This window comes from Neltuma alba, unplaced genomic scaffold, assembly GCF_004799145.2.
Source record: "Neltuma alba isolate B1F8T4 unplaced genomic scaffold, ASM479914v2 tig00010093_pilon, whole genome shotgun sequence".
Lineage (NCBI taxonomy): Eukaryota > Viridiplantae > Streptophyta > Magnoliopsida > Fabales > Fabaceae > Neltuma > Neltuma alba.
Window position 1 is genome coordinate 36,185 of NW_021635047.1, and position 22,924 is coordinate 59,108.

At 38.9% G+C, this 22,924-nt stretch overlaps 1 protein-coding gene across 7 annotated transcripts in view; it reads right to left on the minus strand.

Annotated features, from left to right (window-relative positions):
* The window catches only part of LOC114754169 (WD repeat-containing protein 91 homolog), a 35,494-nt gene that overhangs the window by 6,046 nt on the left and 6,524 nt on the right, over positions 1–22,924 (minus strand). For 6 of the 7 annotated variants that reach the window (XM_028942933.1, XM_028942931.1, XM_028942934.1 and 3 more), the window contains 7 exons: positions 22,747–22,841; positions 22,595–22,675; positions 21,718–21,793; positions 21,525–21,633; positions 20,814–20,926; positions 20,636–20,694; positions 2,855–2,963 (listed from right to left, as the gene is read on the minus strand). In XM_028942933.1, coding sequence (XP_028798766.1) covers positions 2,855–2,963; positions 20,636–20,694; positions 20,814–20,926; positions 21,525–21,633; positions 21,718–21,793; positions 22,595–22,675; positions 22,747–22,841 — 642 coding nt within the window. The remainder of the gene's footprint in view (positions 1–2,854; positions 2,964–20,635; positions 20,695–20,813; positions 20,927–21,524; positions 21,634–21,717; positions 21,794–22,594; positions 22,676–22,746; positions 22,842–22,924) is intronic. The other variant, XM_028942932.1, reaches the window with a different exon arrangement.

A 22,924-nucleotide genomic window follows, 5' to 3' on the forward strand; every position in this document is an offset into this window, starting at 1 on the left:
TCCTCCACCCAAAAAGGGTATAAGTGTTATAGTCCTACTACTAGAAAACTCATCATCTCCAAAGATACCGTCTTTTACGAGGATGACGCTTACTACCCCAAATTACCCATTCAGGGGGAGCACTGTGGAGTAGAATGGCTAATTACACCTGAACCTATAACCACCTCCAACCTACCTCTTAACCCCCTTGAATCTTCCACACCTCAAGAAGAAATCCCCGAACCGGAATCACAAACCCCTAGTCCTACACCTTCTCCAAAACACCAAAACACCACAAACACTCCTCACCCAATGGAAACCAATGCTGAAATTGATGCAGAGGTGACAGAGCACTCAAGTTCTCAATCAGGTAGTAGGGTTCCTTCCATTCCAAGGCAGCAACATGATTCCAATCCGGAGTTGGATCCTGAAGAGCTGGGATGGCCTATTGCACTCAGAAAGGGGGTAAGATCGTGTACTCAGCATCCTATTCAAAAATTTGTCTCCTATGGCAATTTATCTGCGCGAATGCAAACCTTTGTAGTGAATAGTTCACAGGTGAAGATTCCAGAAACATTTCAACAGGCTATGACAGATCCTAATTGGAAACATGCTGCATATGAGGAGTTAAGAGCCTTGAAGGAAAACAACACGTGGGATATTACCACACTTCCTAAGGGCAAGAAAGCAGTGGGCTGTAGGTGGATCTTCACCCCTAAATTCAATCCTGATGGAAGCATCAACAAGTACAAAGGAAGATTAGTGGCTAAAGGGTACACTCAAACCTATGGGATTGATTATCAAGAAACGTTTGCTCCTATGGCGAAATTCAACACCATCCAGGTACTCCTATCCCTTGCTGCTAACCTTGACTGGTCTCTACATCAGCTAGACGTGAAGAATGCTTTCCTAAATGGAATTTGAGGAGGAAGTATACATGGAAATTCCAGATGGAGTAATAGCTCCACCCAACTCAGTTTGCAAATTGAAGAAATCATTGTATGGCTTGAAACAGTCTCCACGAGCTTGGTTCGACAGGTTTGCCAAAGCAATCAAAAGGTTTGGTTACATTCAAGGACAAGCTAATCACACTCTTTTCGTCAAACACAGTGATGGAAAGGTAACGATCCTAATTGTGTATGTGGATGATATAGTCATAACTGGCAATGATGAGGTTTCTATCTCCCATCTCAAGAAAGCCCTGGCTAGGGAATTCCAAGTGAAGGACCTAGGACAAATGAAGTACTTTCTTGGAATGGAAGTTGCTAGATCCAAAAAGGGTATAAGTGTGTCTCAACGAAAGTACACACTTGACTTACTCCACGAAACAGGAATACTTGGGGCTAAGCCTAGTGAGACTCCTACGGAAGAGTCATGCAATCTGGAAGTGAAACCAAACGGGACACCAGTTAACTCAGAAAGGTACAGAAGACTTGTGGGTAAACTGATCTACTTGACTCATACAAGGCCTGACATTAGCTATGCAGTTGGAGTGGTAAGCCAATTTATGCATCAACCCCAGGAAGAACACATGGAAGCAGTATACAGAATCCTCACCTACCTCAAACTCAATCCTGGAAGAGGAATATTCTTTCAAAAGGGGAATACAAGGAGCATAGAGGTCTACACTGATGCAGATCACGGGAGAGCTGTGGATAACAGGAGATCAGTCACAGGATACTGCACTTATGTTTGGGGAAACCTAGTCACTTGGCGAAGCAAGAAACAAACAGTAGTCTCAAGGAGCAGTGCTGAAGCTGAGCTAAGAGCTGTAGCCCTCGGGGTATGTGAAGGAATGTGGGTGATTAGACTCCTGAAGGAATTGAGAATTTCCTATGAAGGACCTATGAATCTCTGGTGTGATAATCAAGCCAGCATTGAAATGACCAAAAATCCTGTGTATCACGACCGAACAAAACATGTTGACATTGATCGGCACTTCATCAAAGAAAAGGTCGAAGATGGCACCATTAACTTGAACTATGTGCGTTCAACTGATCAGATTGCTGACATCATGACCAAGCCGTTAGCCAGAGTCAAGTTTGAAGGGCTTCGGAGCAAGCTGGGAATGGTTGACATTTACTCTCCAGCTTGAGGGGGAGTGTTAGAAGCCGTGATCCTCTCCCCCATCTTCTCCCTTGATTTACTCTATTAATTACCTAGAATAACTTCCTGATTTCTTGTGATATTGCATTATTACTGATTGATTGTAATCTCTTTGCATTATTATTATTGATTGTAACTGGATTGCACTCTCCCATCCGGACTCTATAAATTGTACTCAGATCATATGAAATAAGATATATGAGTGAATTTACATACTCCACAAATAAGGCCCAATGCAGGTTTTATGTGACAACATGGCAACAATCAAAATCGTAAAGAATCCTGTTCAACGTGAGAAAACAGGATTGATTGTCATTTTATCAGTGGAAAAACACGGGAGAATTGCAGAAGTGAGCTACGCTCCCACTAGACATCAAGTGGCAGATATACTCACCAAGTCAATTGCCAGGCCTAGGTTTGAAGAGTTGACAAAGCAGGGAATGATAGACATCTTTCTCTAGATTGAGGGGGAGCGTTGGAAGGAGTGGACCAAGAAGCCCAAGTTCAAAAAGCTTGATTACTTTGAATTTAAATTTTGTTTTTTTTCCCCCTTTCAGGTAATTATTATTTCCTTGATTCTAGCAGTCAAATCTAGCTATTGATTATTCCTTGATCAAATTCGATCCTCACAACCTAATTAGCCTATCTATGTACTACCTTGCCTACCATGAATAATACAAGTTGAGAATCATTTTTCTCTTCGGCAAATTTCAATTATCAACGAACTTGACTTCATATTTAGAAAGGAGGCAAGAGTATAAACTTGAACCTGATATATGGGTGCTCTTACTGAACCTGACGTTACTAAGAGTCTCCTCCCACTACCATCCAAAGCCATCTCATGTCTGCAATATTTAAGATCTGCTGGGTAACGCAACCTACAAAAAAAGGTTGAGATATCATGATAGCAACAAACTCTTTGAGCATGTCCAAACATGGGAGGAGAGGACAGGGGGCCCAAATTTATTACTCCAACAAAATGCATTGTTGTTCTGCACAATTATCACATGTAGTAGCAAAGTCTATTACTGAGTAGAAGTCAGATTAACCAAATATTTTAGCTATTGAAAGTACACACCCATAATTAAATCATATCTGCAACAGGAAAAGAAAGATTGTCATTAAAATTCCACGTCAAACAAGATAAAAATACCCAATTTTACAGCTTCCATTAAACCATAGGTTCCTTTACACCACAACACTCAATATGTGAATGGTAGTTGATAAACCTCTAATTTGCTATGGTTAACATCGAATTTGTATGACATTTAATTGTCTTTTATGGGAAATTACACTAATATTGGATTGGATGATTATGAGTATATGATATTACATCTTTGATTGAGATTTTGGCAGATTGTGTTGGAATCTTGAACATAGAAGTAGAAAAAGGGGAAAAGGCAAAGAGAGAGAAGAGAAAGAGTAGGGAAGAAGAACTCTAGAACCAGAATCTGAAGAAGAATGAAAGAAATAGAGAGAAAAGAAGAAAGGAAGGGAGAGAGAAAAGGGAGAGGCTAGAACCAGAATATAATTCTAGGGAAACAGAGGAGAAAGTTAGGAAATTGTATAATCATTCATTCATCCATGTCTAATATTTATAGCCTAACACAGTAACTGCAAATAACTACTCTTTCCTAAACATATAAAACTAACATTAATTGACATTATCTTAAAATAACTGACATAAGACATTTGTAAAACTGACACTAACTTAAAATAACTGACATAAGACACTTGTGATGGCCAATACAACATCACATAATAGACAAAACATAAAACACAATACTAGTAAAGGGTGCTAGTTCCTATCAATACCCTCCTCCAGGAGAAAAGCCTTGTCCTCAAGGCATAAGGAAGCGAGTTGAGAAGCAATCAGATCATATTTTCCACCATATTCCTTTCTCCAAGTTATTGTTTTTCTTGGTCTTCATAGTCTAATTCTTCATAAGCATATTTCCCATAATTATTGTTGCTCCCTTTAGGTTTTGGAAGTGACTTTTGATGCTGCATGGCTGTCATCTCTGTATCCAAATTGTTTATGAACAATATGGTGCGCCGAATGGTATATATTATTCACTGTACAGAGCGCTATATTTATAGGAGAGAGGAGGAGATCTCACAGAATCATCCGAGATCTTCCTAAGATACAATATGGAAAAACATAATAAAGGAAACAGAATAATTCTATGATCCCTAGAAACACGGAAATAATGATAATAAAGATAATAAAGATAATTAACCCTAAAAGGCTGTTACTTAGTCAAACCAGAAACAAAGAACTACTCCCACTTCCAACACTCCCCCTCAAGCTGGAGAATAAATGTTGAGCATTCCCAGCTTGCTTGTGAGCTCATTGAACTTTGTTTTTACAAGTGGCTTAGTCATCACATCTGCCACCTGCTTTCCAGAAGGAATGTATGAGAGATCAATTTCCTTAGCTTCAATTTTTTCTTTGATAAAATGTCTATCAATCTCAACGTGCTTTGTTCGATCATGCTGTACAGGATTGTTTGCAATCTTTAAAGCTGCCATACTATCACACCACATCTTGATTGGTGTGGTTACTTCTATACCCAGTTCCTTGATCAACCGAACTACCCAGATTCCTTCACAAATTCCAAGAGCCAGCGCCCTGTATTCTGACTCAGCTGAGCTTCTTGACACAACAGACTGTTTCTTACTCCTCCAAGTCACCAAATTTCCCCAGACAAACGTGCAGTATCCTGTGGTAGACCGTCGGTCACTTATTGCACCTGCCCAATCTGCATCTATATATACTTCTATACTTGTATCACCCTTTAGATCAGGCACCCTCTTGTTTCCATTAGTGTATATCTCAATATCCTGTTTGTCCCCTTTGCAGAAAAATAGACCTTTACCAGGAGTTTTCTTCAGGTATCTGAGTATACGGTACACAGCTTCCATATGTTCTTTCTGAGGATTATTTGCAAATTGACTAACAACCCCCACAGCAAAGGATATATCCAGCCTTGTATGGGCCAAGTAGATCAACTTTCCCACTAGCCTTTGATATCTCTCCCTGTTAACAGACTTTCCATCAGGAGAAATTTCCAAATTACAATTGAACTCCATAGGAGTATCAGCAGGCCTGGCCCCAAGCATCCCGGTTTCTTTGAGCAAATCCAGAGTGTATTTTCTCTGTGATACACTAAGACCCTTCTGTGATCTGGCAATCTCTAACCCAAGAAAATATCTTAAGTTGCCGAGGTCTTTTACCTCAAATTCGGTGGCTAGTCTTCCCTTCAAGCTTTTAATTTCTTCAGGATCATTACCTGTTAACACCATATCATCAACATACACAATCAACACTGTTATTTTATTAGCATGGTGTTTAACAAATAATGTATGATCTGTTTGGCATTGTTTGTATCCAAATCCCTTCATGGCACGTGTGAACCTTTCGAACCATGCCCTAGGGGACTGTTTCAAACCATATAGAGACTTGTGTAGTTTGCAAACCTTGTCTTCATTTTATGGACCACGCAGTCCTAAAGGTACTTCCATATAAACTTCCTCTTCTAAGTCTCCATTTAGAAAGGCGTTTTTTACATCCAATTGATGCAAAGGCCAATCTAGATTTGCTGCAATAGAAAGGAGCACATTTATGGTGTTAAATTTAGCGACCGGTGCAAATGTCTCTTGATAGTCAATCCCATAAGTTTGGGTGAAACCCCTTGCAACTAGTCTTGCCTTATACTTGTTTATACTTCCATCAGGATTATATTTCTTGGTAAATACCCATTTACTTCCTACAACAGACTTCCCATGAGGTAGATTAGCAATTTCCCAGGCTTTATGTTGATCTAGGGCCCTCAACTCTTCTTCAATTGCTAATTTCCAGTTTGGATCAGTCATAGCTTCCTTGAAATTTTTTGGAACTTCTTCCTTGTCAATAGTAGTAACAAATGCCTTAAATTGAGAATTAAGCCTCTCATAGGAGACATACCTGCTGATTGGGTGCCGTGTACAACTTCTCTTGCCTTTTCTTAGTGCAATAGGCCATTGAAGATCTTCAGGACTAGCCTCGGGTAGAGTTTCATGGCTCTGCCTCGGAATGGTAATGGGATCTTCTTGGTGTGCTGGCTGCTCAATCTGATTCTCCCTGTTTTCATCCCCACATGAGCTTGGGTTTACTTCCGGGGTTGTATTAGGTGCAGGTTCAGGTCTGATTTCTGATTCTGCTTGGATTTCAGCTCTGTTTGGCTAAGTTTCTGATTGGGTATTTGGTGGTTCCAGGTGAGGACAGGTGATTTCAGGCCTATTTATGGATGGTTCAGGTTCAGCTGTTGGTTCGGTTGCAGGAAATTCAGGTCTGTCTAGTGATATAGGTCTGTCTAGTGATGTTTGAGTTCCAGTTATAGGGTGCCCATCCATGGGATAAGTAGGGGTATCCACTGTAGGACAAATAAGCCATTCACTAGTCTGCTCCCCCTGAATGGGTGATTTGGAATAAAAAGGAAGTGTTTCAACAAACTTGACATTCATTGTGATATAAACCCGTTTTGTGGCTGGAGAGAAACATTTATACCCTTTTTGTGTGGAAGAATAGCCCAGAAAAATGCATTTGATGGACCTAGAATCTAATTTCCCACCGTCATCATTGAACACAAATGCTGTGCAGCCAAATACACGGCTTGGAAGAGAATTAATAAGATGGGAGGTAGGAAAAAATTCTAGAAATTTTTGGAGAGGGGTTTGAAATTTCAAAACTTTGGAAGGCATTCTATTTATGAGATAAGTTGCAGTAAGAACTGCATCCCCCCAAAAATTGTTTGGGACATTTTGGCCAATTAAAAGAGCCCGAGCTACTTCCAAAAGATATCTATTTTTGCGCTCAGCCATGTCATTTTGTTGAGGTGTATACGCACAAGAGGTTTGGTGGTGAATGCCATTTTTAGCGAGAAAATGCTGGAATTTAGAGTTAAGATATTCTCTCCCATTATCACTTCAAAGAATTTTAATGGAAGCATTGAATTGTGTTTGAATAAAGGCATAAAAAACTGTAAACAGTGAAAAAACTTCAGATTTATCTTTCATCAGAAAAAGTCAAGTTAGACGGGTATGATCATCAATAAAAGTAACGAACCATCTTGCTTTAGAATTAGTGGCAACCCTTGATGGTCCCCAAACATCACTATGAATAAGGGCAAAAGGTTGGGTTGGAGTATAAGAACTAAGAGGATAAGAATTCCGAGTTTGTTTGGCAAACTGACAGGTATCACAAATAAACTGAGAAGTATTTTTATTCATTGAATTTGGAAACAAAATTCTCATGTAATCAAAACTTGGATGACCTAGCCTATAATGTCATAACAAAATTTCCTCAGAAGACATAAGAGAAGCAGGTTTAGAATAAATTGTAGAAGCAGTTGCATAGCTTTTACTGATGTGATCGCCCTCGAAATGATATAGCCCATTACTTTCCTTAGCTTTGCCAATCACCTTCCCCAAAGCTATGTCCTGAAAATCACATTGAGACTTGTCAAAGATAACTAGGCAATTTAACTTGTGGGCCAAACACTTTACAGAGAGCAGATTACATTTTATGTCAGGTACATAGAGAACATTTTCAAGAATAATTTTTTCAGATAAAATGATAGTTCCAGAACCCATAACTGTAGCATAGGTATTATTTGCAACTTGAACCCGAGAGTGTTCAGCATAAGGACTAAGTGTTGAGAATAATTCCCTATAACCTGTAATGTGATATGTGGCTCCAGAATCGACCATCCAAATATTCTTAGACCCCGTGATAGCACTTAAAGCAGTAAATAAAACAGTACCTGCATGGGCCAACGTAACAGTAGGAGTAGGTTGTTCACTTGGCTTATTGTGAGAATACTTATCTAAAATTCGTCGCAGCATAGAAAGCTCTTCATGATTTAGACTATCATTCTGATCAGTGGGGGTGCCTATTACAAGTCCCCTGCTTTCTCCTTTGGACCGTTGCTTCAAATGGGCTGGTTTCCCATGTATCTTCCAGCAAGTATCCCGTGTGTGTCCATTTTTGTTGCAATGATCACACTTCAAGGAAGATTTCTTTCCCTTATAGTCTCCCCCTTGGTTATTACGAGTCACCATTGCTGAACTCTCAAACATGGGGGAAGGAGTAATGGAAGACAGATTCTAGACTAGAGCTTTTCGGCTTTCCTCATTCTTGACCATATTAAAGACATCCTCAAGAGTCGGGATAGGTTTGATGCTCATGATATGCCCCCTAATATCCTCAAACGTATCATTAAGACCAAGTAGAAATTCATAGCATCTTTCTCTATCAATTACCTTTTTGTAGTAGAATTCATCGGTATGGCATGACCATTGGTGGACCTCATAAAGGTCAATTTGCTGCCAAAGTCTCACAAGGGTGCTGTAATATAATGTCACAGATTTTTCCCCTTGTGAGAGGTTGCGGAGTAATCGCTTTACTTGTAATATGGCGGCTGTGTTTTCCTTCATTGAGTAGGTACGCCTAGCTAATTCCCAGATTTCGTGAGCAGAACTAGCGAGCAAATAATTCTCGCTAATCTCGGGTGTCATGGAATGAACCAACCAAGTCATTACCAAGTTATTATCTGCACACCAAGTCTCGTATTGAGGATCACCGGCTTCTGGTGGTTTCGGATCCCAAGTGAGATATTTTTCCTTCTTCCTTCCACGAACAAACATGAGCACATTTCGGGACCATTGAAGATAATTATTCCCATTCAGCCGATGGGTAATGATCAGGCCAGAGAGAGAGTCATTTACCAGTCCAGTTGACTTGCTCCCATCACTGTCGGCCATGGTTGAGGAGTCCTTGTTTGATGATGATAGGGTCTTTTCACCATCGGTATTGAGGACTCTGGGCTGACCGATCAGCACTTCTTTGAAAGACATGGGTGGTGCTCTGATACCATGAACAATATGGTGCGTTGAATGGTATATATTATTCACTGTACAAAGCGCTATATTTATAGGAGAGAGGAGGAGATCTCACAGAATCATCCGAGATCTTCCTAAGATACAATATGGAAAAACATAATAAAGGAAACAAAATAATTCTATGATCCCTAGAAACACGAAAATAATGATAATAAAGATAATAAAGATAATTAACCCTAAAAGGCTGTTACTTAGTCAAACCAGAAACAAAGAACTACTTTGGGCCTAACAGCGGAGGCCCACTTCCAGCAGTTTAATTTGGCCATAACGGCCGATAGTTGTTGGAAAAGGTGGTCTGTTGGAGGAGGGTCAGTGGAGACAGAGGGTGTGGGTGCAGTGTGAGAAGTTTCTGGATTGGGAGGGGGAAGCATTATTTTGTGATTAATTGCGGGTGTTAACCACGTTGACCCAACAGGTTACAAGAAGGGCGCTCTAATACCAAATTGTTAGATCTCAAAAATAGAAGTAGAAACAGGGGAGAAGGCAAAGAGAGAGAAGAGAAAGAGTAGGGAAGAAGAACTCTAGAACCAGAATCTGTAGTTCTAGAGAAGAGAGAAGAAGAATGAAAGGAATAGAGAGAAAAGAAGAAAGGAAGGGAGAGAGAAAAGGGAGAGACTAGAACCAGAATATAATTCTAGGGAAACAGAGGAGAAAGTTAGGAAACTGCATAATCATTCATTCATCCATGTCATTAATAGAATACATGTCTAATATTTATAGCCTAATACAGTAACTGCAAATAACTACTCTTTCCTAGACATATAAAACTGACATTAACTGACCTTATCTTAAAATAACTAACATAGGACATTTGTAAAACTGACACTAACTTAAAATAACCGACATAAGACACTTATGATGGCTAATACAAAATCACATAATAGACATAAAACATAAAACACAATATTAGTAATCCTATATCAGATTGAAGTTTGGAAATTTAGCTGAATTCCGAAAATGTTTAAAAAGGACCAGGTTCTGCTCAGCAGAGGACTAATTGGTACTGGTGGCGCTAAAGGACGTCAGAGTGTTGAGATGCAGTGTTTAGCTCAATTTGAAATTTCAGCGGGAAGCAAAGGTGCGATGGGAATTTAGTTAGAACCTGTTAAGCACCTTAGGTATTTTGCCCTTAAGCTTGAGTGATCTAATCAGGGACGAGAGATTCCGAGAGGTAGAGGAAACAGAACAAGGGATTGAGAGAAAACTGAGTATACTTCTATTATTCACGAATCATCATAGTGGTCTGATACAATTAGGGATTCACACATCTATTTATAAGGAGAGAATTAAATCACTAATCCTAAGTAACTCTTCTAATAGCTATATGATGCAACACACACACAGAAACCCTTGAACTACCGTAAAGAGTGGGGATTTTAGGAGAAATGGATAGAAACAGAGAGGGCAAAGAGAAGAATGAGCAAAATAGGAAGGGAATAAGGGAGAGTCAGAAAGTGGGGGAGAGAAAACAGAAGCTCAAGGGAGAAGTTTCATGTAATTCAACTACTATTCATCAAAATCTGATTTCAAAGCACATAAGATCTCCTATTTATAGACTAAGGCTTCCTTCCATCAACTTGCAAATAATAAAAGAAAAGAAGATCCACTTGCACGACAAGTAGCTAAAATATCTTGACACTTGCAATGAAAATATATCTACTTACATAACAACTTGCTAACAAAATATCTTGAAACTTGCATAAAGATAATATAAATAAATTAAAGCTCTCTTTTATAGTAAGTTATTCCAAAAATATCCTAACTTATATATTCTATCATTTTTTTCCTAAAATACGTGTTCCCATATTTTCTATCAATTCCCCCCAACTTCCAAGAGCTCTCCTCTAGAGAGGTAGAAAGCTTGTAAGTTTCCAACAGGGTAAGATCTAAATGTTGAAACTCATCTTTTGGGATCCAAGTAGCATCCAAATCTCAATGACCTTTCCAACGAACTAAGTAACGGTGAAGGGGGCCATCTCGAGTGAAAACAATTTGGTCATCCATAACTGTGTCAATTTCTTCTACAGGTGGTGTGTTGGATGGCAAGGATGGAATTTATGCTTAAGTACCTACAAAAATATCAAAAAGCAAAAAGGGAGGCTTAAAAGTTTCCTAGTAAGACATAAGCTCCTCCACATTAAAAAATGGACTTATGGTCATTTTAGAAGGTAATTCTAATAAGTAAGCATTAGACCCTAATTTCTTAGATACACAAAATGGTCCAGAAGCCTAAACATGCAACTTTTTGAAAGCATTTTTGGGATAACATTCTGGACGTATACGTGCCATAACGTAATCACCAACATTAAAACTTTAAAAACGACAATGTGAATTAGCAAATAATTTATACTGTTCATTGCTCACTGTTAATTTGTGCCTGATGTCTGCATGTAAATCATGAAGGCGTTGGGCAAAAGATACTATAGATTCAGAGGTGCGGAATGTCAAAGGAATTGGCATGAGGTCAATAGGTTGTTTGGGGTTGAAACCTTGAACAATTTGGAAAGGACTCATACCTATGGACCTATTTACCAAGTTGTTGTAAGCAAATTCAGCAATTGGTAGCACCAAATCCCAATTCTTAGGTTTATCCCCAACTAGATACCTAAGTAAGTTACCCAAACTACGATTAGTGACTTCTGTCCGTCCATCAGTCTAAGGATGAAAAGCAGAAGAGAATTTCAATTGGGTGCCAAATTGCTTCCAAAGGGTTTTCCAGAAGTAGCTCATGAATTTGACATCTTTATCTGAAATTGTTATAGAAGGCAACCCATGCAGACGCACAACCCCCTTGAAAAACAATTTTGCTAGATGATAAGGATCTATAGTTTTACTAGACGGAATGAAATGAGCCATCTTAGAAAATCTATCAACCACTGCCAAGACGAAATCATGTCCTCAACCTATGTGTGGTAACCCAAGAACGAAATCCATACTCAAATCCTTCCATGGTGCTTCAGGGACAAGCAAAAGGGTGTAATATCTGGTATTTTGTTGTTTTGCTTTTGACATCTGCCAGGTACGACACTGTGACACAACTCTAGCCATATCACACTTAAGGGATGGCTAGTAAAATCGATCTTCTATTAGAGATATGGTCTTGTTAACCCCAAAGTGGCCAGCTAAACCTCCTGCGTGTAATTCCCATATAAGAAAATCTCTCATGGACGTATGCATGATGCACAGCTTGGTTCCTCGAAAGAGATAACCGTCATTGATGATAAAGTCTACATGATCGTGATGATTTCCACCACAAACCTCTTGGTATATGATACCAAAATCAGGACATGAGATGTATTCATCCTTTAACCCCTCGAAACCTGTGATGCCAACGCTCATGGTACTTAACAAATGAACTCTTTGGCTTAAAGCATCAACTACCTTGTTCTCTATTCCCGATTGATGCTTGACAACAAAAGTGAATCCTTAAATAAATTCAACCCATTTGGCATACTTGGTGCTCAAGTGCCGTTGAAAATTGATAAACCTGAGTGCCTCATGGTCAGAATGCAAAACAAATTGTTGTGGAAGAAGGTAATACTTCCAATGCTCTAGGGATCTTATGATTGCATAAAATTCTCTGTCATAGGTAGAGTACCTTTGCTTGGCATCATTCAATTTTTCACTAAAGAATGCCACAGGGTGACCTTCTTGACTCAAGACACCGCCAATTCCTACTCCTAAGGCATCACAAGCAACTTCAAAGCACTTGGATAAATCAGTTAAAGATAAGAATGGAGCTTCCGAAAGCTTCTTGATATCCTGAAAAGCAAATAATGCTGTAGATGTCCACTTGAATTTTTCTTGCATCAAGCAATTGGTGATGGGAGCCACGATGATGCATGTAAAGATATGTAAATATTATGCAATTAGTAGAGAATTTGATATGATATTATTTTCTCATAATGAGCCATTAGTGCATAGGCTCCTCTCTCTTGTATATATGTGCATATTCTAATCATGAATAATACAAGGAATTATTTCACAATTCTCTCTAGAACTAATATCATATCAAAGCAGGCATTTTAAGGTCTTTTTTTTTCTGTTTCGAACTCTAGTTGCAGGCTATGTTTCTGGTTCTCCATCAGCCCTTGTGCTCACAGTTAGGGCTTGGGTTTCCAGCATCAACTGGGAGCACGTGCTGCACAGGGAGGAGCGCGAGGTCCCCATTGGCCGTTCCCCGAAGTTTCGTCTCCGTCTGAGCAACACGTGGGCCTCACACGCTAATTCATGACCTTCTTTTCTGATAAGGTATCCGACGGCATTCCACTTTGCCAAGATCAACTCCACTTTTCCAGCCTATTCGCAAAGGTTTCGAGGTTTAGAAGCAACGTTTGGTAACTGGGCTCTCTCTCACATTCTATGCTAGGGTTGAATCTGTTTGCTTCTTATTTATGGTACATTCACTCTGCTCTTGAGCTCTTGGTATAGCTTTTGTTGCCTCTACCTCTATTTAGTAACTTATCTACCTCTGGCGTGGCACTTTGGTCGTACGTCTCCTCTCTATGATCTTTTGTTGAATATTATAATTATGACTAAACTTAAATCTATTTCTAAGATTGTTCCAACTGTTACAAAAATTACTGATCATAAGTTGACTTGGACAAACTATTTGGATTACAGTAAAACTATTCGACTCTATCTATGGAGTGTTGAAAAGGAAGATCATTTGAAGGATGATCCTCCCAAGACCGATTCACATCAAGCATGGTTACGGGATGATGCATCAGCCGCAGAGTTAGTACTCCCAAGCTTATATTGGATCTGAAAAGTATAGCCCATCGACTTAAAGACCCAACCTTACTGGGTATCATCAAGTATACATTGCTCAAGTAAGAATTTGAGTGCTTTTTGGTCTATCTTGATGCTAAAAGGACGCCCCATGAGATAATAGAGCCATTTGCGTACTACAAACACAATGGCCATCAATTCTCATTCCTACACAGATAATTTCCGATGTCGAGCAAAAAGAGAATGACCAAAATAAGCGATTGGTCAACCTGATTGCATTAACACAGCACCCAACCCAGTACCAAAAGCATCTGTCTCAACAACGAAAGGCTTTGAAAAATCTAAAAGAGCTAAGACAGGGGCGGTGGTCATAGCTTGTTTCCATTTCTCAAAGGCCTGCTGCGTATCATCACTCCAAATAAAGGCATTCTTCTTAAAGAGGTCAGTTAAAGGGCCAACAATCAAACCATAATTTCTAACAAACCAATGATAGTACCCGGTTAAACCCAAGAAGCCCCTAAGGCTTTTTAAATTAATAGGGATAGGACATTGCAGCATGATGTCAATTTTGGCCACATTAACATGAACGACTTCCTTAGAAATGATATGGCCCAAATACTCAAGCTTAGATTGAGCAACAACACATTTCTTAACATTTAACACCAAGGCATGTTGTAACAACTGCAAGGCAAGTCAAAAATGTTGCAAATGAGTATGGCAGTCCCCACCATAAATGAGAATATCATCAAAAAAGACTAGGATGAATTTACACAAATACTGTCGGAAAACATCATTCATAAGGGACTGAAAAGTGGATGGTGCATTCTTCAAACCAAATGGCATGACCAAAAACTCATAATGGCCATCATGTGTGTGAAAAGCAGTCTTATGTTCCTCCCCTTCCTTCATCCTGATCTGGTGATATCCAGATTTTAAATCCAACTTAGAAAAAATCTGTGCTCCCCCTAATTCATCCAAGAACTCCTCAATGTGACCTTGTTCAAGGCACGATAGTCAACACAGAAACACCAACTCCATCCTTCTTCCTAACCAAGAGGACTAGGCTAGAGAACGGGCTCTTGCTGAGTCTAATAATATCCGCGGTAAGCATCTCTTGTACCAAACGCTCAATCTCAGTCTTTTGATAATGGGGATACCTATATGGACATATATTTGGGGGCATAGTATTGGGTTGTAAATCAATGGTGTGGTCTACTGACTGTGGAGGAGGTAACCCAAAAGCTGGGATTAGCACTGTAGGGAAATCTATTAGTAAACGCTGAACATCATTAGTGAAAGGACCATAAGACAACTCAGTCATTTTTAATTCTAAAAACTCAATAAAAAAAAACCTCGTCTTCACATCGTGTGGATCAACGGAGGGAGTTGAAAGACACCAGAGTCTCATATAAGGCAGGGTTGCCTTTGAGACAAACCCATTCTTTGCCTAAATCAATCTTAAGGGTGGAATGTTTTCAACTAACCAATACTTCCCCCCAATGAAGCTAACCAACCAGCTCCAAGAATGACATCCAAACCCCCCAATTGAAAAAGGTATAGGGAGTGAACAATATGTAAACCTTGAACCGGAAGAGAAACATCACAGTAAACCCCCTACCCTTTAACCCCAACTTGAACCATGAAAGCAACATGAGGATCCAAAGGAAGAGACAAAGTGTGAACTAAGTCATGATGGATGAAACTATGGGTTGCTCCATTATCAATAAGAACTAAGACCTCCCTACCGCTCAACAAACCCATAAGTTTGATGGTCTTATAGCCTGTGAAACCTGCGAGAGCATTAAGGGAAAGCGACATTAGTTTGCCAACAAGAACTTTGCCATCTTGCAAAGCATCATGACTAAGAAATGCGTCTTTAGATAGCTCAGGGATGGTTTCAAGGTCGTCACTCAGGTCTTCAGACATAATCAGGACTTGCAATTGCTTTTTCTTACAACGATGGCTAGGTTGATATTTCTCATCATACTTAAAACAGAGGCCAAGTTCACGGTGCCGCTCAATCTCTGCAATGGTATACTTACAGGGAACCGACTTGGAAGTATAAGTAACTGGAACGGAAATCTTTTTAGAATCTTCGGAAGTCTTTGCGTCCCCAGACTTGGCCGAACTGAAGGAAGAAAATGAAAAAGACTTGGGCGCATCTGCAGGGCAAATCCACACATAAACGAAGCCCTAGTGGTGACTTGTCTATCATTAAGCCAAGATCGAGAAGGCCCAATAACGCATGGGCCATAACAGTATGATAAAACCCCATTATGCTCCTCCAAACGAAAGGCCATATCCATACATTCAATAAGTGCTGCAGGCCTCAACAATTGCAAATCCACCTTAATCTCGACCTTTAAACCGTTCAAAAATGCAACAATCAGCACTTCTTCATCACAACTTCCAAGAGTCGTTGAAAGTAATTCAAAACACTCAATATACTCAACAACACTCTTGTACTGTTTAAGGGCCATCAACATTTCATAAGTGTTGCCACACCACGATAGATAGAAGCAAAGAATCAAATCCCGTTTCAACTCTGTGCACGTAATGACTGGAGCACAAACTTCCTTCCACCAAAACCAATCAAGAGAACGACCTTCAAAACTTAGGACAGTAGCATCAAGTTTCTCCGAGTTGGGAATTTTGTTGAACTTGAAATACCGTTCAACCTTAAAAATCCATCCCAGTAGTTCATCACCCGAAAACAAGGACATATCCAAACAACGATAGGAAAAATCACCTCCTTCACTGCTACTTTGATCCTCAATGCCAATCACACGAGGATGAATGCTATCATCCTTTGGTGGCTTAAAAGTACCAGTCAGTGACTTCGAAGAGGTACCAAGAGGAACATCCGGATTCCCAGACTGTTTGCCAAAACGCAACTCCGCTAAGACTTCATTTAACAAGGAAGTGATCGTAGCAAATCACACTTGACCGTACCCAGATCCGATTTTCATAAAAGATATATCAACACCTAATTGCTCAATGAAATGCTCCGCTTGAAGCATCTAAGAATCAAAACCATCCGGTCGACCCTCCATCCGAGTGCTAACTATGCCCCCAAAAAAGAACAGCTCTGATACCTTTAATGAGACTCAAATACTCTGATGTATTATTCAATCACCAAAGCTCCACAAATTGGCTCCAATATCAACTAGAGTCACACAGACCCTCCTAGACTTCACTCAGTCTTTCCATACCCCCCTCAACCAACAGAATCCACATATATACCCATCTTCTCTCTCCCTAACCATTTCTAGACAATAACCCAAAATACCCTTGTCATAAAAGATATCCAAATTACTGGGCTAGGCTCTTCTTCTGCCTAAAATATTTAAGTTTGAGCCCATGTTCATTAGATTTTCGTGACTGCTTACCCTCAATATTGGGCTTGGCAGAACACAGCAATATAGTCTTGCCATTATACTTGAAGGAATACGTATTCTCTCGTCTACAATTGATGACGTCATGATCATAAAGCCATGGTCGTCCTAAAAGAATATGAGCAACATCCATAAGGATAACGTCACAAACAATTTCTTCTTTATAGTCACCAAGCCGAAGAGGGACTCAGTATTGCTGTGTGACTAGTAAAGAATCTTGCCAACCTATGCAACTCTAAAAGATTCAGGATGAAGTTCTATTTTCAGACCAAGTCTAGGTACCCCTTGATTGGAAATCACGTTACTCGAACTTTCTCCATCAATGACCAACTTACATGACTTATCACCACACTTAACAAAAGTATGAAAGATACACCCCCACCCTCAAGGTGACGAGTCTCACAACCTTGCTCATCAATAATGATTTCTTCATCAACATCTGATGAAAGCTCAACAAGGTCTATTACTACATCAGCTTTGTCTTCTTCCACGTTCTCAGGGTGTGAATCAAGGACCAAAACTTGTTAAGGGCATTTAGATGCAATATATTCCTTTGAGTGACAACAAAAACATTCAATAAGAGAGTTGCTACACGAGAGCTTAAACCCAGGGACTCGCTAGGCTTCACGGTGTCCCTTTTGATGCCCGTTGCTTAACAAGGTGAAGAATTAGTTCGGGATGTGAACAGGGCTCCAATAGATCGTTCAATAGAGTTGAAGCTACGAGTTGCCCGAGCTAGAGTGCCTTGGTTGTCAAACACCTCATAGACGGGTGTTGTAAAAGAGATTCTATTTCCATTGCTATTCTTCAAGTGATGCAGGAAAATTGAGCTTGAGATCCTTTTTATTCAAGTCCATTAACAAATCGGGTAATGGTACACCATTCTTCCTTGTCTATGTCACATCGAACTAGGAGTTTATCAAATCGCGACACATATTCAGAGGCATTTAACACTCGTCTCAAGTTGAGAAGCTTGTCAAACAACCAGCTCATATAATGAGCTGGAGCATACTTCTCTTTTAACTTTCCCTTCATTTCATTCCACATCATGATTGGGGGTAGATCTAATCGCTCCATGTATTGTTGCACATTCTGCCAATACTTCCTTGCAATCCACAAGCTTCATCTTTGTAAACCGGACTCTTTGAGCATCATTTATGTCATACCACTCAAAGTAGTCTTCCATGTTTGCTAACCAGTCTAGGAAGGCACCAGGATTTAGCCTCCCATCAAATTCTAGGGCGTCTACTTTTACCTTCTTAGTGATACTCTTATAGCATTGTCTTAACCATGCCTATGGGTTGGTTCACATGTCCTATCATGATAGTCACCCCACGTATCACTTATATCTTCAAATTGATTACGGTTACGTGAAGGTAGTTGAGTAGGCCTATTATCTACTCCAGAAGATTGACTAGTCCTAAGAGAGGTAGCTCTAGGATAATTAGGAGCAAAGGATCAATCATTTCTAAAGTTTGGCTCTATTACATCCTAAAGCCTTTCTAAAATTCCTTCAGTTATCTTTCCTGTTTGTTGCCTATCTCTTAACTAAATAGCACTCATAACTTCATCAAATCTACTATTCATTTCTTCTTATAACTTAGTAATTCGTTGGTCGAACTCAATAAGTTATTGGTCCACATATTCTTTATAAGTCTTACCAAACTTCTCAAGGTCATCCACGGTGATGAACAAATTATTAGACATGGCAGTTTTAAGGGTGTTTATCTCTTGCTCTAATAATTCTTGCCTATCAGATACTTCTTGAAAGGTTATGTGAGGCATTGGACACGAGGAAAATATAAGGCTAGGTAGGCATTAAGCAATCAGACTAAGTAACCAGTATAATTTATCTAGAAAGACTGCTTTCGAAATGTTTAAAGTTTCAAACAAGGAGAATAAAATTGCAATGCTAAAGGAAAATCTGAATATGAAGCAAACCAAGATCTATAAGCTTTCCAACAATTTAAAATAACCTCCTACCAGTAACCAAGTAATGACAGTCAAATGAGAGGCTCATCAGCCTTACCAGCGAAGATTTAAAGCCAAAAGTTTAAACCTATACCCCAAATAATGCTCCCGATTGATGATTCCCGCATTCTGGGTTGTTTTGAATCAAGAAAACCCTTTGAAACAGCTCAAGAAACACAAAAAATCACATTCTAGGTGGTTTCGTACGATGATGCGTGGAGACAAACTGGCGGCATGTGGGGCTCGTGAAGCCCACACTCAGCGAGCTTCGCCGATGCGTGGCAGCACGTGCGGCAGTGGATGGCGACAGAGTTTTGGGGTTTGGCTGGATTTTGCCTTCTGAACACAATGGCAGTGGTGGTTTTAGGGTTTGACATCGAGAAATGGGTGTTTCAGGTTGGGCAGCATGAAACAAGGGGTTTAGAAACCTTCCTGGTGAGTTTTCTGTGTTTTCCAACAACGGAAGCAGCCTAGGAGCGTCCTAAGCCTTGCTCTGATAACAAACTGATGCAAACACATTGACACACCCTTGAACTACTGCAAACAGTGGGGATTTTAGGAGACATGGATAGAAACAAAGAGGGGAAGAGAAGAACGAACAGAATAGGAAGGGAATAAGGGAGAGAGAATCAGAAATTAGAGGAGAGAAAACAAAAGCTCAAGGGAGAAGTTTCACATAACTCAACTATCATTCATCAAAATCTGATTTCAAAGCACACAAGATCTCTTATTTATAGACTAAGGCTTCCTTCCATCAACTTGCAAATAATAAAAGAAAAGGACATCCACATGCAAGTTGCTAAAATATCTTGACACTTGCAATGAAAATACATCTATTTGGATAACTTCTTACAAAAAATCTTGACACTTGCCTAAAGATAATATAAATAAATTAAAGCTCTCTTCTATAGTAAGCTATTCCCAAAATATTCTAACTTACATATTCTATCATTTTTCCCTAAAATACTTGTTCCCATATTTTGTATCACTATATTAATAACAACCTAACTAATATTTAATATTTATATGTATTTAATTAAAAAAATTAGAAAAGGGGGTTATAAAATTTTAATAAAGTGATGAGGTAAGATAAAAGAGCAAGGAAAATTAATTAAAAACTAGTAACCCCATTTCTTCAATTTTTCAAATTGAACTCATTAAAATTTTTCCTCCTTTTTCCTCCCCTCCCCTCATACAAACCCTTAGGCTCCTTGTGAAATCAACCTACGGTTGTGCTGCTAATTGCATGATCTAGAATTGTTGAATTTCACCCCTAAACAGCATAGAGATCAGTTTAGAGATCAGTTGTGCAACTATCCTTGTATGAGGGCTGCTCTGAGAAGTAATAGCAATAACATCCATCTCATTCATGTGCCCAAATTGGTTACAGTTCGTACATTGGCATATACATCAATTGATCTATCCAACATTAATACAACTCCATGCTTTCTTTAAAATAAAAAGTACAATAAAGACAAGTCTATAGAAAACTAATCAAAATTAGAACTTACCTACTACAGTTTCTTGACCACATGATTTGTCCTTGATTTTGCAAACTCCATTCAAATATCTAACCCAAAAAAAGAAAAAATTCATGTAATTGAACTAATAATATCATTTTAAAGGTAGGAAAAATAGGCAACATGGCATCTCTATTTTCGGGCTAAACGTGAAACTAATAATACTTGCCTTGCCATCAGAGCCTAAGCTGAAAATGCTAGTCTCATCAGGTCCAAAAAGTATTGAACTGATAGAAGAATCATGAGCAGGCCAGCCAGTGATTTGTAAACCACATGACATGTCTTTAGCCAGTTCAAGGAATGAATATTAAACCAAACCAACTATACTAGATAGAACATACTTCTGACATCAGTTGACATCATTAAACAATAAAAACAACCACAGGTATGGAACCTCCAGAAAGCATATAAAATCCATCAGATTAGCACATACAATAAGGAAAGATGTTGGACCATTAGCTAATGGGCCTTTATCTGATGGGCCAAGGGTAAGTCATGTGGAATGTGTGAAGTCAGAAAGGGAGAAAGGGAGCGGGGTTGTTTGCTATATATATTTGGGGAGGAGGGCTTTGTGAAGGCAGGCAATACGTGACGTGAATGTGGGAGAGTCTCTAACTTCTAGCATGTTAGATGTGGTTTTATGTTTCTGTTTGTGTTATTCAATTTATTTCCTTACATTTTCATTATTGTTTGTAGCTTAATCCATTAGACTCACTCTTGATTATTATTGTGATTTAATATCAACTCTGGAAGAGAGTTCCTTCAGGTGTATTATCTAAAGTACAAGGAAAGTAACAGATTTCGCTTTATAGGTGAATAACATGTTACATCAATGCCACCAATTTAAAACCAAAAGCCAAAAAAAAAAGAGTAAGGATACCAAACATGTGAATCATTCCATCAGTAGCAGAAGCCGCTAAGATCTTCCCGTTGTGATTAAAGCACAGAGAAGTAATTGCTGGTGGATCTTCTCCAAGGGGAAGAACTGTCTTCATGAATAGAAAAATTATATATGACTTAACAAAACGCAACTTGAAGATATAAATATGAACCCCACAGAAAAAGGCTCATACCATGGCTTTCCATGTTTTCATGTTCCATACGGTCAATGAAGCAAAGCCCAGATTGTCCAAGTTGTTAGAACCGACACTATAAAGGCACGACGCATGATTAATAGTTAAAATGTGAAATATTAAAAAACAAGAAAAACAGAAAGGACATACATTGAAAGGTTTTTAACATGAATAATTCCATGAGCAAGGTGAATGCCGTGGCTAGCAAATCCAAATAATATGTCATACTATCTCTGTTTTTTAATATAAGACCAAATTGACTAACTTGGAGAGATTAAGTTACTAAATTACTTAATTATAGCATATGTTATATGATTTCTCTAAAATGCTTATGCGCATCATTGGATTATATGTCAGTTTATATGTAAAACAAATTAGTTTGGAGAAAAATGATAAATATAAATACTTTAAATTAATTTAGTAATTTTCTTAATTTTTTCAAATTAGTCAATTAAGTCTTATATTAAGGACCGGAGGTAGTATAATAATAATAATAACAAAATGTTAATGCCAGTTAGGGATTAGCTTAGCCATTAGACACCTGACTTAGGCATATACCCCCATCAAATGTATTCAATCATAACTGTGATGTGAATGATATGCAGCTCCTCGTTCTAGTTTCTCTCAACCTTCCTCTGTTCTTTCTCTCTACACTCTTAATCTCTCTTCTACTCTCTCTCTGTCTCTCTTCTATTTCCCTCTATCACCCTGCTCTTGCCCCTTTCTCTCTCATGTCCTAATTACATTATCTCATCATAATATTACATGCACGTGATTATAGAGAAAAACAGAAACATCAAGACACAGAGTCAACAACCACATTCAGTGGGCTTAAAACTTTCAAAAGGATTTCAAGAGTCAAAAGTTGAATCAGTACCGCCCAGATGCTGCTGCGGACACAAAAATTGGTTCCACAGGGCTGCATTTCACATCTAATACACTGCAACAACATAAAATACTCAAATGGCTTGAAGGAAAAAAAAAATGAGAAAAAAAAAATGCTAACTACATGATTAGGTTAGCTAACACCTTGGAAATGTTTCAGTTGTGTTAAGGTCACAAACAACTCTCTTTGCATCCACATTCCATGCCTTAATGCACCCATCAGATGTGCCTATCAGAAGCTTTTCCAACCAAAAAAAAAAGAAAAAGAAAAAAAGGAAACAATTAAATGAATTGACATCATGATACAAGTTGTGCCATGAAA